At 34.2% G+C, this 16,090-nt stretch overlaps 1 protein-coding gene across 2 annotated transcripts in view; it reads left to right on the forward strand.

Annotated features, from left to right (window-relative positions):
• Positions 1-16,090, forward strand: part of EPHA3 (EPH receptor A3) — a 361,979-nt gene that overhangs the window by 324,913 nt on the left and 20,976 nt on the right. For both annotated transcript variants that reach the window (XM_019629966.1, XM_019629967.1), the window contains 2 exons: positions 9,778-9,927; positions 11,524-11,717. In XM_019629966.1, the coding sequence (XP_019485511.1) occupies positions 9,778-9,927; positions 11,524-11,717 (344 nt within the window). The remainder of the gene's footprint in view (positions 1-9,777; positions 9,928-11,523; positions 11,718-16,090) is intronic.

The raw sequence follows: 16,090 nt of genomic DNA on the forward strand, positions 1-16,090 counted from the left end.
TACTCATACTAAGATACATGTTTAACCTTATCTCCAAATTTTTGCATTGTTTTTGTTGAAGACAGACATTACACATCAGATTACTTAATTTTATATTGTATTATATAAGCTTCAGTGTAACAGAGTGTTCTTTATTTGTATTTCATTTCTTAGACAGACATAGAGCTACTTAGAATTCAATGTGAAGATTTTCCTGTATTTCAAGAAATTCTTACACTATTCACATAATGTTGAAAAATCTCAAAAGTTCAAGGGATGGGGTTTTGCTTCCTAAGAGATCGTTTGTCTCTGATCTTTGGTGGCAGTCAAACATCTGATGAAATGATTCTCTCAATGGCTTTTGGATTCGAACTCCTGGGGATTAGAATGATGCTTCCTCTGGGAGTTTTCTTGGATTGCCCTTCACCTTGTTGTCTACTGTTGTCTACGTGAGTGAAGTTTACTCACTGACAATATATAGATGCTGAATCCTTGAGTCAAATGATTTATCTTTAAAGTTCCATTTCTAACCTGAGAAGCCACTATTTGCCTCCAGGTTAAATACTCAATTACTTAGGGTTTACTAAGATAAACCCTCTTTGTCACTTTAAGTATGACCTGACAGAGCTTCAGGCAGGCAATGTGAGCTGTGGATCAGGAAAGCATTTCCTAAATCAGCAGGGAGAGGTTCCTATGTATAATTAGAGAAAAAAAAAAAAAAAGAGACAGATATGAGATATCATGCCTCAATGTCCACAGATTTCAGCAATTACACTCCTTTTTCTCAGAAATCAAGATTTGAAGCCCCCTAACTCATAGTAAATGAGCTGAATTCATTGAAGTGCCTGAAAAAAAAATCAGGCTTTTGGCCAAATATCTCATTTGAACTGTCTAAATTCATTAAGCTTAGAGAACTGAATTGCAGGATCTTGTGAGAACAGGTTTACTGTGTGATTCCTGCTCTAACTGCTATTTCTGGCCAAAGTGAACAAGGTTTTGGGCTGCTTTAGTCATGGATTAGAGTTTAGCAATTTCGTAATGCCTCTGCCCAGAGAATCTCTAGGATTATTACTTGTACCATTTTATTCTTCACCTTTAACTTTTCCATAAGAATTCTATAGAAGTAAATCCAGATACGACAACCAATAGATATGCAGCTGAGTCCAAAGTTAGGATCATCTTTAAGAGCCCAAAATAATTAACATTGAAAATGTCAGCATCCGTAATATTCATGTAGGTTTAAGAAATAAATTTGAAAGTTGTAAGAGCTAAGATTCCTAAGTCAGCACATCTATTTCTAACAAATAGATAAGACTTAACATAAAGTCAGGTTTTATGTTTCCCATAACCCTCAGTTTGTGAACGACAAGATATATGCAAACTTGGCTAAAATTAAATAGTAGGGTCAAAGCTGAGCCCAGGAACCCAGACTCCTGATTACTACTAAAGTTTAAAATCCAAATGGAACAAGTGACCATAAATCTCCCTGCACCCCTAATTGCCGAGTTATGAATAGATTAGACATCAGCACTGAAAGGAACTGCCTCTAGGTTTGGCATTGCAAATATGGGAAACAAACATTGACTTCTGATGACGTTCAGTCTGGATGGGCTATCCCTTTGCAGATGAGGTTTTAGACACACTCCTTATGCTGGGATTCTGAGCTTGCTCTAGGCAATTGGAGACTTTTCTCAAACAAAAATATCTGGGAGCTTACAGGCAGATATATAAATGCTCCAGTTTAAAATCTGATTAAATATTTAAAAAACACATTCATAAATTATTTTTGTAGTAACTATTAGTGCCTTAAAATATTCAGAATGCTAGGAGCATTTTACCAACCAAAATATAAATTGCCAACTGATTTCCATTATATAGTTCATTAGTAACAGTTGCATTAGAATAGTTTTACTATGGCAAAAAAAAAAGCATGCCAAATGATGATGCCATTTTGTCATCATCAAATCCAAATTTTTGGATAGCCCATCAAGGAATCTGCTTGGTAGTTATTTGCAAAACATCTAAAATTTAAAAAATGATTAACACCTTATATATCCTGGAAAAGCAATTTCTGAACTTAAAAAAGAAAAAAAAAAACCATGTCAAGCAATATGAGCTTGGATTTGTTGGGGTGGGAGGTGAGGGAGGAAGGGGAACTTTTGTGGTCCAGTCTGGAGCACAGTATGATTAAATTCTGCAGTAGTGAGTGAGTCGGGTCTTGTACATTCAGTTTATTTTATTTTGATAGTCTCAGATCTATACATGCTTAGCTTCAAGAGAGAGAACCTTATTGTGAAGTGCAATAAATTAAAATGTATGGGCTTATTCTTTCACTATATTTCATAACCAATTGGGCCCTCAAGGAATTTTATCCTATGTCTCACTATGCCAAAGATGTGCATGGTTTTGTAGCTGTGCTAGTGTTTTTTTTTGGAGTAAATACTCATTTCTCAGTAAAATCTTTGGTCATTGATGCCTTCATCTAATAAAGAAATTGATGCTTAATTTATGAAGCTAATTTAAGTTTCTTAGTGATAAGAAGCTATCCTCTTTTTATAGAAAGGAAGGGAAAAAGAAAGGAAAAATAAAATACAACATTAAAAAATAGAGGGAAAAAAATCTCAAAATGATGCTGTTTTATTTACCAAACCCAGGTATCAGAAGATTAGCTCTGGTGAACTTGACTCTTACTTTTCTAGATTAGTACTGAAATAAAAATATCCATTGAAAGTGTGCAATAGGTGACCAAAAATAAAAAATAGTTAATTCTATTTAGTCTACATAAAATCTCAGATGAATCCTAGACTCATCTCATTATTTTACCCTGGTGATCAAGGTTTGTCACACACCATCTAAAGCAGTTCCCAAGTAAGGACAATTTTCCTCTCCAGAGGATATTTGGCAATGCCTGGAGACATATTTGGCTGTCACAATTGGGGAGTGATAATGTAATTTAGTGGGTAGAGGCCAAGGATGCATCTGAATATCTTACGATACAGGACAGCCCCCACAACAAAGAATTAATATGCGCTAAAATGTCAATAGTGCAACTGTAGAAAGACTTGTTCTAAAGTTATGCAACATTTGTAAAGAATGTATTAAGAATGAGAGTGGGGATCAAATGTCCCTCTTGGGTACTTTATAATTTCTCCTATTCATACTTGTCTGCATGTTGTGTGGGACAATGTGGACGGCATTGCCATTTGTAAAAAAAAAAAAAAGGCAACAGACTAGTCATTTGCCATCAGGCCTCCTAGAATATTGCATTTTGGGGTATCACAAACATAATGCAACAAATAGTATTCCTTTTATACCTATTAAATCTTGTTTTCATTTGCTTTTGATCTAACATTTAAAATTAATAGTTCTTTTCCTCACAATGCTCTAAATGTTGAACATGGTTACTTTATGTTTGATGTTTTGATTCTATTTTATTAAGGCGACATTGGAGTAAACTCATAAATAAACATACCCACCTAGCATGTAAATTATATGATATATTTTTAGTCAGCTTATGTCTTACTGCATAGTTATTTTTTACATTCTAAAATTTTACTTCACTTCATCCTACAATGGAATGGAGTAATGTGCATATGCATAGACTAAGAATATTTATTAAATTATTGGTGGTGTTTTAAGTTGGTAAAGTACCTACAACATTAATATTGATACAGTTGATATAGGATGCATGATGTTTAAGGAATCAAATGAAAATCTGAATAGCATTCTGCAAATTCTAAAATACTTAATCCATATGATATCCTGTGAGATATTTTCATAATTTTATAGGTAATGTAAAAAGTTGATATTCAGCAATTCTTATATTTAGTATCATTATGGAACCTGCAGCATTATTAAATAGCATGAGGGTGAAGAGGAGAACATCAGAAAATAGCTATTATTTTAAAAAGTATTATTTTGAAAGCTATCATTATGCTATATGTTGCCTTATTCTTACTTAATATTCACATATATTCTTAAAAACTAGATTTATTTTTTCTAAAACTAAACTGCGTATTTTAAAAAATGCTAAAAATTATCAAAGATATCAGTAAAATCTACTACTCTAGGTCCATAAAATAATTAATCATATTCTCTCACAACAAAACTACTCACTCCTCCAGAAAACATAGTTTTGTAAACAGGAGAGCTAAAAAACAAGATGCCTGTTTTAAACTGTGGGAATGTGGAGATGGAGGTGGAAAGGCAGTTACTCCTCTCAATATCCCAGTCTAGTCAGGATAATTAAGTGGTAGAAAGATCACAGAAGATGGAGTAACCAGCTTGGCCTACAAGGTTTCCGAATGTCCACCAAAGAGTTCACATTTGACCAGGATGTTCAACTAATGTTCGCTAGTTACAAAAAGCAGGGAGGGAGAAACCTTTCCAAAAAAAGAAGAGCATGCGTTTAAGAGAAAGGAAATACAATTCAAGTCAATGAGCATTTGTTGAGTGCCTACTTTGCACATTCGCCAAGATAATATCTAAAAAGACAATTGCTCTCTGCAGTGAGTGAGCACAGGCTATTGTGGCTTATGCTAATTTTTTCATCTTTCATAATCTATTCAGCTTTCATAGCCTTATTATTTCATTAATCACACTAATTTTATTTATGGCACTATTTGAATTCATTTTACCAGTGTTGAATATAAAGAATTTGAAGCTACAGTGTTGAATTTAAAGAGTTTGTGATAATGTACATATTCACCCTTCCTCAAATGATACAATGATTTTGCTAGGTTGGAACCTCTCCTGTAGTTTGATTTCAAATTACATGTGTACAATGGTGGTCCATTTTTCTCTCATTTAAAACCTGAGTGATTTGATATTGCTTCTTTTTTGCCAATCATAGGAAAAGAAAAAAATTCATAATATTCTTCTCAGTTTGATTTATACTTAGCAACAATAGAAACAAATGCTAAATTTGAATATTGCTTTGAAGTTGGCAAGATTTCCCCTATATCCTGATTTAATACAATCTTTACACCAGTAGTAAAGGTGTGTTAACCAATAGAAGGGAATTAGAAAGGAAGGAAAGCAAAGGATTTATTGAATACTCTAGTAAATATTAGACAACTTATTAGTTGCTTTATGCATATAATAAATCCATTGCCAATGACAAAAAAGAATCCCTAATTAATGATGAATATAATCTTTAATTTTCTTTATTCTCTTCCTGATTCTGTCAATGACGGATGGCATCATTTACCAGATGGCTGACTAGGGGCAGGATTAGAGTCTTGAATCTATGATTATCACATCACTCTCAGAGCAAAACCAGGATGTCTAAAACACTACCTGAAAGCAGATAATGGTCTTCTAATAAGACAGCTCAATGTTCTAGGGTTAAAATTCTAGGGTTTAAAGCTAACCATCTAAGAGCTTCAACAATAGCATTAAGCAAAGGAAAACAATACTCATTCATTCACGCTTTCTTCCAAATAAACAACAGTTCAAATTAGTCCTAGGTGTTCATTTAAAATGAGTTGTGTGGGTATCATATAGGAAAATATGAATTAAGAAATTTATATTTGTAATTAAGATAAATATATTAACTTTTAAGTATATGAACTCACTAAACAGTGACATGGAACAAAGTTTAGCCACTAAGGAAAAGAACTAGTACACTAAAAGGTTGATCAATGGAAATGGCTAGATAAGTTAAGGAAACATTTGACTTTGCTGACTGGTTTAACTGTTAATTGAATGTCATGTACTATCTTCTATGTGTTTAGAATAACATGTTCGGAATAAAATGAAAAAACTTAAATTGTCCCACTTCCTTACGTTTTCCCATAAGCTACTCAAGCTTTGCTATAGTCATGAGCCAGAGGAAAGCTTAGATTAATAACCTGAATGACAAACAAGTAACCTGCATCTCCAAAGTTAGCAAGTATTGTAGTGAAAGGCTTTGTCATTTCACAGGTGACTACTGTGCAATGTAGCCAATATATTTTCCCAAAGTAGCACAGTGAGCTAAAAACTAAAACATTTTGTTAAGAATTAGTGCAATCAACATTAAAGATAGTGTTAAGAAATATTTGATCAGCCATTGAGTTACAGAAATTGTTATATTGAAAAGTTTGAAATTGTTAATTCTAACAATAGTTGTGTGTGTATTCAGCAGGCACATATTAGCACGAGAGCAGAATTCAAAATGTAAGTGTTTTCATTAAAACAATTCCTCATATATTTTTCCAAACACATTTCTTTTTTAGGTGGGTTTTAACATTTTAATAAGATTTACACAGTGAAAGCAAATACACAGCTCTGGATTGGAAAATGGTCTGGGAAATAATTCGCTTGAATCTGTAACCATGTGTTACACTTGAGAACACTCTGCAGGAGTCACAGTCGTTACGGGGTTGTGGGGGACACACTTCCTACTAAAGAGATGGGCGTGGCTATCAGCAGACATGCCTCCAATAACATGTGTGTTTGTATCCAGAACAGCACGGGAAAAGATTTTCTTCCTAGCTTAAACACAGGCTTAGCTTATTAAAAAATAGATCATTTTTTAGTATTTCACTGTTTTAAGAAACTTCATTAAAATATTCTCAATGCTCTCCTCTCTGGAAAATAGTAATGATGCACTTAAGATGAAACAACTTTGGTATGTACCATTTTAATCCTGGTTGAAATAAAACACAAAAGGTGGGCTTCTGGTTCATGGTTGTCAGCAATCTGTTATTTTTACTAATGCCTGTATTTTATGTAGTTTCAACTAGAGATCTTAGTAAGGTGACATATATCTGTGCCTTATAGTTTCTAAATAAATACAAAGTTTTCAACATAGAAAGGGCTTTCTGTTTTTTTTGTGTGTTTTTTTTTGCTTTTTAGTGCCATTTTTGTGCTTTTAGTAATTTTGTTCCATTTCTTTCCCAAATAACAGATAAGGAAAAGAAACAGCAAAGTGCCTGCAGCAGAGATAAGACATTTAGCTGAGATTTTAAAATATTATCTTTCTTTTGCACCATGAATACAGCTTTATTTGACATCTGTTAATTCTCAGAATTCTTTAAGGGAGAGAGTACGCCTCATGAATCCATTTAGCATCCTGAATAGATTTTGTTAATTACCACATGTATAATTCTGTTTTCATCAAAATTAAGAGGTATTATTTGAAATTTTGACTCCTTAGAAGACAAACTTGGTCTAGGCAGGTAGGTACAAATAAGTAATTGGAAGGGTTTAAAATGTTATTATTATTTTTAAGATTGAATTTATTGGCAAAAAAGAAGGAAATATTAGGCCTGAAAACAGACCCTCTAAATTTAAATATAAAAAAAAAATCTTTTAAAATTTTTGTTGAAAAAAACTACACACTGTAAAGAAGAGAGTAAATGAATGAGTATGAATTCGTGACGGAGAAAAGGGGAAACTTGTAAGACCTTGTGTCCTCTCATGCACAGGACTGAAAGTTTTCTAGTCCATTTTTCTGGTTCTAGACCATCATTGCACTAGTGCAGGGGTCGGCAAACTTTTGAAGAGTTTGGAAGCACCGCCAGGGGTCAGCAAACTGCGGCTCACAAGCCACATGTGGCTCTTTGGGTACATACATGTGGCTCTGAAGTAAAATTGAAAATTAAAATAAAACTATCATAGTTTCATTTATAAAATTTTTAAAGGATATTATTCACATAATGGTGATTATGTACACATATATTTATGGCTCTCGAATAATTTTTAAATTGTTGTGAGGGACAGGATTGGCTCTTCCAGGGGTCGGCAAACTTTTGAGACGGAAGGGACCCAAAGAGCTGTGTGTGGCTCGTGAGCTGCAGTTTGCCGACCCCTGCCTTAGTCCATGTTGAGCATTGTGGTGTCTCTCACTGACTTCCAAGGCTCTCTTTAGTTTGGCTCCCATCTCTCCAACTTGACATATTTTACTTCATCATTATAAACCGTCAACTACCCTTAGGCTGGAGGCTTCTCTGTGCTCACTTTTCTACAGCTTCATGAATTCTTCAAAACCCAGGGAAACCCCTACCTCTTAAAAAAGATCTTCCGGCAGTACTGTCTCTGAACAGCTCATTGTAATAAAACATCAAAGAGAAGTTTCAAGTTTTCTGAGGTAGTTCCAATCATTTACACCATTATCCTCTACAGGATAAAATTTACTCAGTATACCTGTGATTAATTCCCAATCTGACCTTTTCCCATCCTCTCTCATTATATTCTTCCACATACTCTGTAGTATTTTTACACCAGAAACTGTCCTTTCAGAACATATATTTTCCTCCTCTGTGCTTTGATTTATGCCATTTGCCTCACAGTGTGGGACTAAGAAGCTAATGTTTCTTTGAGGCTTTCCTATGTGCCAGGAACTATGCTAAAGATTTTACTGAAATTTGTCGTTTAGCCCCACAACAATGCTATGAATCAGTACTGTTACTTTCCCAAATAAGAGATGAGGAAATTCAGACATAGTGAGGTTTTATAATGTACCTCTTAAGTGCCGATCTACTTCTCTAAAGCAATTACTTCTGAGCCTTACTTCAAAACAAATAAAGTGCTATGAGGTGCCAGGCCAATGGAACACATTTTTAAAAATATGGCTTACGATTTTGATGATGTACATTCTTTGGAACACCCATTCTTTTTTTCTTGTATCAAAAATGGATACATCTTTCAAGGCACAATTTATAGGTGATCTCCTCAGTCTCTCTAGTGAGAATCTTGGCTCCATGCTCTGCTTCACGACAATTGTCACCACGGCTTTCCACTGGTCCATGACCAGCATGATCAACATCACCTGGAGCTTTTAGGAATGCAGACCTTGGCTACCCTCTGGAACCATTGAATTAGTTTCTATTTTAATGAGAACGAGCCATGGTGGATTCACAGGCATTGTGAAGTTTGAGAAGCAAAGCACTGTATACTTATTTCTTTCTGCATTTAGTTATCCACAACAACTAATTATTCTTATTTGCCCGATATTTTCCAAACTGAAGGGCCAGTATGTTATTTATGTTTGTCTTACCCAGAGTGGTTAGCGTAATACTTCCCATATGGCTGCTACTCAGCACATTTTTACTAAATGTATTTATTAAACTGAGATCAATTTCCATGGGAGTTATACCTTTATATGTCCTATAACTCATAGGAGCCATATTCTCCTCTAGACTGTAAATTCTGGGGATGTAGTTATTACATCTTTCTAGTGAGTGCAGGATGCAGACTCTAATGTGTCACCTTCACTGAAGGTGCTTCAGTGAATAACGGTGGGGTGAGACACTGACTAAATTAAGATGATCGACTAATGTACGGAAGACAGTATTTTAGAGATATAATTTTATTTTGAATTTATTTAGTTAACAAATACCTATAAGAACTGATGTGGCAAGGCGTGGTATAACTAGTTTACAAATATTAACTTATGTTTACAAATATTATCACATTATGAACTAAGAGTGTATGGTAGAGCACATGTTAAATCAATAAAGGTTGATTTGAGATTCTTCATTCAATTCTAATATATGGTATAGCACACCTACTTCAAATATTTCTGTTGCTTTTGATTAGATGACTAACTAATGGGCCAGAGTTGATATAAAATGTCAGTGTTTAGGTAATTTTTTTTCCTTTAATCATGGTAAAATTCTTCCAAATTAATTGGAAGCAAAGATTGCAGTAAATAGTATGCCTGCTTGGTATAAAAATAGAAGAATATCAAGATATATCAACAGAAATCCACTTTCCGTTTACGAAGAGAGACATCCTGATAAATTCAGTTTCAGATTATAATGCATGTTTTATGCGTTGCTCATGTATGTGCATGTGACTTTATATTCAAAGGGAGGAAAGATCCCCATCCGGTGGACATCACCAGAAGCCATAGCCTACCGCAAATTCACATCAGCCAGCGATGTATGGAGTTATGGGATTGTTCTCTGGGAGGTGATGTCCTATGGAGAGAGACCATACTGGGAAATGTCCAATCAGGATGTAAGTATTTGTAGCCTATGAGTTATGGTTTCAGATTAAGAGATCAAGCTGTGCAAGGAAGTGGAGCATAATGACACCAGGTGGCTCCCAGTTTGTGACACTGAAATAGAATACTTAAAAAAATGAAATTGTTTCCAAACCTTGTGAGAATATTAATTGAGTTGCTCTCATGGCTTTACATTTTTCCCTCAAGCAGAGATTTAGAAATGAGACAAAATGAAAATATGAATAACAGAGTGTAATGAAATAAGTACTAACAAGATAACCAATAGATATCAGGGAATGTTTGAAATATCTTTGCTTCAAAATTGTTTCTATGTAACATTCGTGAGGTATACATGTCTGCCATTGTTTGTAGTTTTAATTAATGACTCTGTGTCAAAGTTTTGTTTACATAAATATAGTATTTCCCAATCTCTAGCATATAGTTCTCATAATGTATTAAAGTTGCACATGAATTTAGTTATACAAATGGAAGTCTCTGGATGGAAATAATAATCTTAAACTCTCTTTTATAACTGTGATGTGATTTTTCAAAAGGATTTTTGTTTTTATAAGTCATGTTTTGCTAATGCTTAGTAAAAGGATGCTCTTGGCATATGGGATCAGCACTCAGAGATTTTTCTTTATGCTTAGCCAGAAACTGTGAGCATGATCTTAAAGATACATAAGAAGGAAAGCTGAGATGCTTTTAGTCATTTCCTACTCACCACATATAAAATTGCTTTTAATGTATTTGGATATAAAAACCTTTTTGTACTTCTTCAAACAAGTTATTTTTTATAACAGTAATGGGAAAATCAGACTCACTTTTTTACATCTCTATTTTCCAAATTCCCTCTGTATCAGAGCATCTCAAAGTGTGGTCTCTGGACCATTAGCGTTAGCATGGCCTGGGAATTTGTAGGGATGCACATTCCCAGGCCTTACCCCAGAGTTATGGAAGCAGGTTACTCATCTGTATATTAATAAGTTCTCCAGATGGTTCTGATATATAGTAAAGTTTAAAATCACTGCTTTACATGATTTAAAAATACTAGTAAACTGATAGTTATTTAATTGAGCAGCACATGAGCTTTTACCAAAGAACCTTACTATGATTTGGAAGGTATCATTTGAACTGTTGTGTAACAAAAATCAGTATACTATTTTTATACTGTATATATATATATACAGTATATATATATATACTGTATATATATATATATATATATATATATATATATATATCTTCCATAGAACTCTGTATTACCACATAAAAATTTCTTTGTAATTCATTGAATTTCCTTTCTTTTAGATCAATAGAACATTTTTTTATCTAAATCTGAAAAGTATGTCTACAAACTCTTCTATATTCACTGTCTCTCTCCTGCTTTTCCTTTTTTATAACATTTTTGGGCATTAATAATATCTTATTTATTTGATAAGCTGTTCTCTTTTTAAGCAATTTAAAATGGGAACTTTTCCACTTATTTTAAAAATATTCATATTAGTGTGCCCTGCCCATGAAGACGTAAAAGAATTACCACCTAAGTCCCCGGAAACTTTGCTTCTCACACAGGTAATTAAAGCTGTGGACCTTTGCTTCTCACACAGGTAATCAAAGCTGTGGACGAGGGCTATCGACTGCCGCCCCCCATGGACTGCCCAGCTGCATTGTATCAGCTGATGCTAGACTGCTGGCAGAAAGACAGAAATGACAGACCCAAGTTTGAGCAGATTGTCAGCATTCTGGACAAGCTCATCCGGAACCCAGGCAGCCTGAAGATCATCACCAGTGCAGCAGCAAGGTGACACATTAGAGTTTGCATCCTGCACTCACTCCAAAAGGAATATATTTTCTAGCTCCAAGGTGTTAATTTCCCCCTCCTCTCTTCCGACTGCATTCTTTGATATTTATGTTCCTCAAAACACTCCTATCTTGGTTTTCTTAAGAGAGACATGTTTTTTTCTTTTTCTTTTTAAATCTTTCTAGGGGAAAGCTTATGCTATTTCATGAGAATGATGAAATTCTGAGTTATTTTTAACTTCCATCTTGACTAGAAGGGAGTCTACATTCAGGCTTGTTTAAGTCTCTGGAAAAATAGGAACCCAGGAACCTAGTACACACAGCTTCTTTTCACTCTCCTCTATTTAACAACAACAAAAAAAAGGAAATCTCCTTGAGTGGTGAGGAATTTTAATGAAGTCCTAATTTATTCCACATTTAAAATGAAATTTCAAAAATAACAAAAATGCTTCCAATATTGCACTGGCTAAGAGAATGCAATTCCCCCCCACACACACACACACACTTAATTAAATAAATATTTGTTCAATCCATAGTGTGTGCCAATTACATTGTTAGATTCTATCAAGGATAAACCTAAGAGTAAAATAATGTCAATGTTTCCAGACAGCCACACAAATGATAATTCATCCTAACTATTATGCAATCCAGAATGCACAATGTCCATTAGATTTTATGCATATTCTTCCCAGTTAAGAATCACTGAGTTCTCTTAATGGTTTTGAGGAATATACATTAAAGTGTACCTACAGAGTGTAATGGAAGAAGTAGGTAAGGAGAGATTAATTTTGTTAGGGCCGTATGAGAAAGAAGAGAAGTATTCATTTATTTGATGCTTCTCAGAAAATTAACAGCAAAGATATCTGTTTGGTTTAATGATTTATATTCTCATTTTACATATCGGAAAAACATTTTTTTTTTACATTTTGATGATGTGTGTTCTTATAGGTAAATTATAGTTTTTCATAAAAGAACCTACACTTACTGTGCACATAAATCCACACTATTGATATGTATAAATACTATATAATGATGATGTAGTGTGGCTCATAATTAAAAGGTATAATATAATGCCTTATTGGAAGGAGTTTTCTTGTTTCCTTTTTGCACGTTTCTCTCTTTACTGAGACTTACTGAGAGTCATGACTTTCAGACTGATAGAGCATTTGCTAATGTACTTTATTCTAGAGTATATTATTTTGTACCTTAATAGGAATAATTATATTGAATATATGGTTCTGTTTTTACATTGTATTTGAATAAGATGAATATGAGGAATCCAAACCAAAGTCTAAATATCAGTATGTAAGAATTATAGATTATTTGTTGGCAATAACATTTAGGGGTCACTAAGTTTGAACTTACAGATATAGCCTTAGTAAGTAAAACTTCCCATAACTTAACCTATAAAGATGAATCTCTGTTCTAAACTTCACAGAGAGAGACTATACAGACTCTTTTGAAAATCCACCTGATAATTTAACAACTACCAGGATAACAAGCCTGTCTTTCCTTGGGCTATAGGGTCCTCATTTTATACCCTGAAGCCATTTCTTTTGATCTTTACTCAATGGCAACCATAGCAAAACCAAACAAACAAAACATATTCTCAATTCTTTACATATCATAAAAAAGATATTCAAAGCATTTCCATAGGATGGTATTAGCAATATAAAGACTAAGTCATATACCATGATCTAAGAATATTAACTCAATTTTATGTAAAAAAAATAATCTTAATATCAGTCATAGTATAACAGGATATATCCTAGCATCCAAATTTTAATACACTTCTTAAATTCACTTCTTCCATTCTTATTGAAATATATTTAATATATTTTCACCTAATATATATTCTTTAGCACCTAAATAAATTCCATATATTTTGTCACGGCACATGTAATTTTAGGGACTATATAAATATTTTTCTTAAACCCCCTCCCCCCATTTTAATTTACTAAATATAAACGTTTTAGAAATTGTTTTTATATAATTGGTTATCACCATTAAAATACACAACAGGGTGGATTGTGTCACTATGCATTTATTAGTAACAACCTCAAGTTGTCCTACAACAATGTCAAAAATCTTTTTCTTTAGAAAATTTGCTTTCCCACTTTTGACAATGATTATTTCATTGTTTTCATAACTGATTAAACTCATTCCCTTCCACCTTTAGTTTTTCATTGATGACTTTGCCACATACTTGATTGAGAAAATACAAGCTATCAGATGGAAAATTCCAGCAGCAAAACAAAAACTTACTGTGTTTGCACTCATACAGTTTATCCTCCTTTCTTCTTTACAACAGAGGAAGAGAGGAAACGTCCCTCCACTTGTCAGTGACAAATTCTCTTCTCTCTCTCTCTCTCTCTCTCTCTCTCTCTCTCTCTCTCTCTATCTCTCTCTCTCTCTCCTACATATCAAGGCGCTTTCTTTCTGCAGGATCAATTGTTATAAAAATATGTTCTATTGCATTGTTTTTCAAATTTCCCTGGTGATAAGAATCAATTGGGGAACTTATTAAATGCACAATGTTATAACTAACTATCCAGTCTATACCAAGCTAGTGATTCAGAATCTCTAGGAAAGGGTACTGAAACTTGGATGTTTGATAAGAACTCCAGGTAACTTTTATCATTAGGCAAATTTAACAGATTCTGTTTGTCAACATCCCCTCTGTCAGTCCTTACATCTCTGCCAACTACCTCCTTCTTTATCTACCACCCCACTCACAGCCAAACTTCTCAAATAAGAGCCTCATAGACATCTCAAAATTAATATTCTGAAAATGTATCTGTTCATTTTCTCCAGATAGTCTCATCGTTCCACTGTCTTCCTACTTTTGTTGAGTACACTGGCATCATTCTTCTCACCAATCAGGATTAGACCAAGTCTTGGCACCATTTTTTTGCCCTCCACACTTTGATCTTGGCGATCACTGGATCACCACCATACAGCTACAAACACTGTCTTTCCACTACAAACTCTCTCTTCTATGACTTTTTCCACTTTTGACCTAGACCACTGCAATAACCCTCTAACATGTCCCCTGCCTTCATTGCTAACCTGCTCCAAGCACCTTTTCATATAACCTTCAGAATTTCCTCATCAAAATGTATAGCAGTTGCCAAAAAAATGTATACACATTTTAAGAAAGGAAAAAACTGTATTAAAATTGTAATATAATGAATGACACTAGCATTCATCTGATTAATGCCATCTTTTGAGCAAACATCGTACTACGCATTGCTACTGTAATTTAACTTCAAAAAGTAATACATAGATAACATCTCTTAAAATGTGTACATATTTTTGGCACACTCCCTGCCCTCTGTACATGATATAATTTTGGTCACCTGTTTGTAACCAATCTTGATTTCCCATTACACTTAGAAAAAAAATCTAGTCTCCTTTTGATGATTTAAATAGCTATGCTTCTCCAATTCTTTTTCTTTTGTTTTATTCTTTTATTCAAATATGTATTCATTTTTTTCAATAACTATTTAGTATATGCCAATCTACTATGTGCTAGGCGTGGGTAGAATCTAGAGAACAGTGGAGAAGACAACGTGGTCTCTGCCATCCCAGAGCTTACATTATATAAGATGTACAACCCACAATAGACAAGTACAGATTATAAGAAGGAAGTAAAGAAATGGCTGTGATAGATAATGAAAGGATGGTTGGAAAAGAGCCAGCCCTCTGAGAAGTTGATATTGAACTGAGACCTTAAGAAAAGAAAAGAGTCACGTGTTTAAAGAACCCTCCTACCCCCACCCCCCAAAAATAATCTTGGCATAGGAATAAGAAACTGCAAAAGAGTTTGGAGGGCTCTAGGAAGAGGCAGAAGGATAACATGACTGAAGAGCAGTAGGGAAAAGAAGAGTCTGTCCTGAGTCAGAGGAGGCAAATAGAAAGAAGCCAGAGCACTTGAGCTACCCAGGCCATGGTGAGGACTTTGGAATTTGAAATGCATGAGGAATCCATTAAGTCATTTGAAGCAGAGAAGTGACATGATTTGATACACACAACTTGCTTTTGCAGGGAGGGGCAAAAGTGTGAGGAGAGTGGTATTCCAACCTTTCAAACTGTGCCACTTTCACTTAAACAATACCATAAGCTCAGTGGCCAACTTCTATTTCCTTCAGAAAGCCAAGGTATGAAGGCAGTAGCACATGCCGCTCTCTTGTCTTAGGTTCGTTCTACTTGGCATCCTTCCGTCAGGCAATAGCTTCTACATCTTGTGTTAATTAAAGCAGTCTCTGGCAACACAATTTAAAAGTCATTGCAATTCTTCTCTTACAAGCACCATATACTTCTTCATCACAATTTTAATTCTGTTGTGTGTGTGTATTCTTTTGAAGTATCCCG

The sequence above is a fragment of the Hipposideros armiger genome, unplaced genomic scaffold, assembly GCF_001890085.2.
Source record: "Hipposideros armiger isolate ML-2016 unplaced genomic scaffold, ASM189008v1 scaffold_877, whole genome shotgun sequence".
NCBI lineage: Eukaryota > Metazoa > Chordata > Mammalia > Chiroptera > Hipposideridae > Hipposideros > Hipposideros armiger.